The sequence below is a fragment of the Dendrobates tinctorius genome, unplaced genomic scaffold (genome assembly GCF_039654945.1).
Source record: "Dendrobates tinctorius isolate UK_male_01 unplaced genomic scaffold, ASM3965494v1 ptg000026l, whole genome shotgun sequence".
NCBI lineage: Eukaryota > Metazoa > Chordata > Amphibia > Anura > Dendrobatidae > Dendrobates > Dendrobates tinctorius.
Window position 1 is genome coordinate 11,880,001 of NW_027361694.1, and position 1,599 is coordinate 11,881,599.

Genomic DNA, 1,599 nt, shown 5'->3' on the forward strand with positions numbered 1-1,599 from the left:
GGATGAGGGGGTGTTTGGATGTGTGGCGCGCTGCTGCAGGTGTCTCTGGTGCTGCAGGTTCTCTGCTGACATTTTGTGAAAGGCCAGAGCCCCTGCAGTTCTATGATTTTCTATGCGGTGGACTTTGGGAAAACGGCTGCTGGGGGCAGCGCATGCGCAGATGGAGAGATCTCGGGAGAAAAGATCTCAGCGCTGAGATCTTATCCACGGAGAACATTGTTTTTTCAACCGGCTAACATGGTACAAAGCCCTTTTATTCTTGGTAGGTATAACATTCATTCAGTAGCAGGACATTGCTCCATTAGCTGCCTAAAATTTTAAGTTGATAACTTTTTTTTTAATCAAGATCTGTAAAATGAATATTAAAAAATGTAACTTCTAAAGATTTACCAAACATATTTTAAATGTTGGAAATGTCATTGAACATAAAGTGACAGTTTGTCAGATCATGTCATAATTAGGAACACAATCTGCTGTAGTAAAAGATTTTCTTACCTGTTGGCATTTTTTTTTTCAGCCATCCAGTTTTTATTACTGTATTTCAGAATATTTTATTACTATACTATGACTATATATTGTAGGCAATAATTGTATAACTGGTGCAATATATGAGAATGATAAGTTTACATGTCATGTACAATAATGAACTATTTTTGGGACCAATCAAATTGCAGTTCATGGATGTTCATGCGTTAGTCATCTCGTTGAACTCTAGCGTTTATTTAGAAGGGAAAAAATTATTTGAGAATCGTAATTGGAAAAAAAAAATACAACCGTGGTTTCTGCGGCAAGACAACGTTGATACTGTTCTCCTTTTCAAACATAACTAAAAATGTTATTGATACGTGTAAGTAAGCTTTTAAGACCATGCAGGCGAGAAAAACATTCTTACCATTTTAAATAGATGTATAGTTGAAAATCTAAGAAATTCCAAGCTTTCACTTTTCCTGGTGCTGCTCCTCACTATATGAATATTGCTTCTACTTGTAGCAGCTGTGTAAGGTATTCAAGCGCAAAAATTGCACATAGCTCCGTTCTACAGTATATCTTCCAGAGGTAACATTTAGGGCAGCTGTGATCTGGTCCATCTATTTCCAATTTCTTTTTGCACTATTTTTTTTCTTAGTGTATTTTAAACATTTATCTGACTTTGTCATTTACAGGTGACATCTGTACATTGCAAGCCTGGCGATACCGTGGGAGAAGGGGACCTCCTAGTGCAGCTTGAATAAATCCCAATCACTACATGACTGCATTGGACACTTTATAGATGATTTCTGATAAACTAGCTCATACTCATGTTTTGACATAACATTCCTACAAAACAGATTTTATACAGATATTTATTACAAGTATGGGATGAATAAAACCAATAATTCCAAAATGTGTTTGTGACTTGTATTATATCTATGGTCCTTTTACAAACGTGTTAGGTTTATGTTCCCTAAAATGAACAGTTCAGGTTTTAATGTTCATTTGAAGAAGAAAGATATACCAAGTGGTAATATTTATTACAGAAAGTTATTCAAAGTGTTTTCTATATTCATATCAACTAAACGTGCAGTGTATATAGCAGAAGAGGTCTGCATGGTTTGTGTT

General features: G+C 35.5%; 1 protein-coding gene across 2 annotated transcripts in view; it reads left to right on the forward strand.

The window, feature by feature from the left end:
* Positions 1–1,384, forward strand: part of PCCA (propionyl-CoA carboxylase subunit alpha) — an 805,290-nt gene extending 803,906 nt beyond the window's left edge. For both annotated transcript variants that reach the window (XM_073569504.1, XM_073569503.1), the window contains exon 24: positions 1,164–1,384. In XM_073569504.1, the coding sequence (XP_073425605.1) occupies positions 1,164–1,232 (69 nt within the window). In that variant the 3' untranslated portion in view covers positions 1,233–1,384. The remainder of the gene's footprint in view (positions 1–1,163) is intronic.
* Positions 1,385–1,599: the final 215 nt, after the last annotated feature.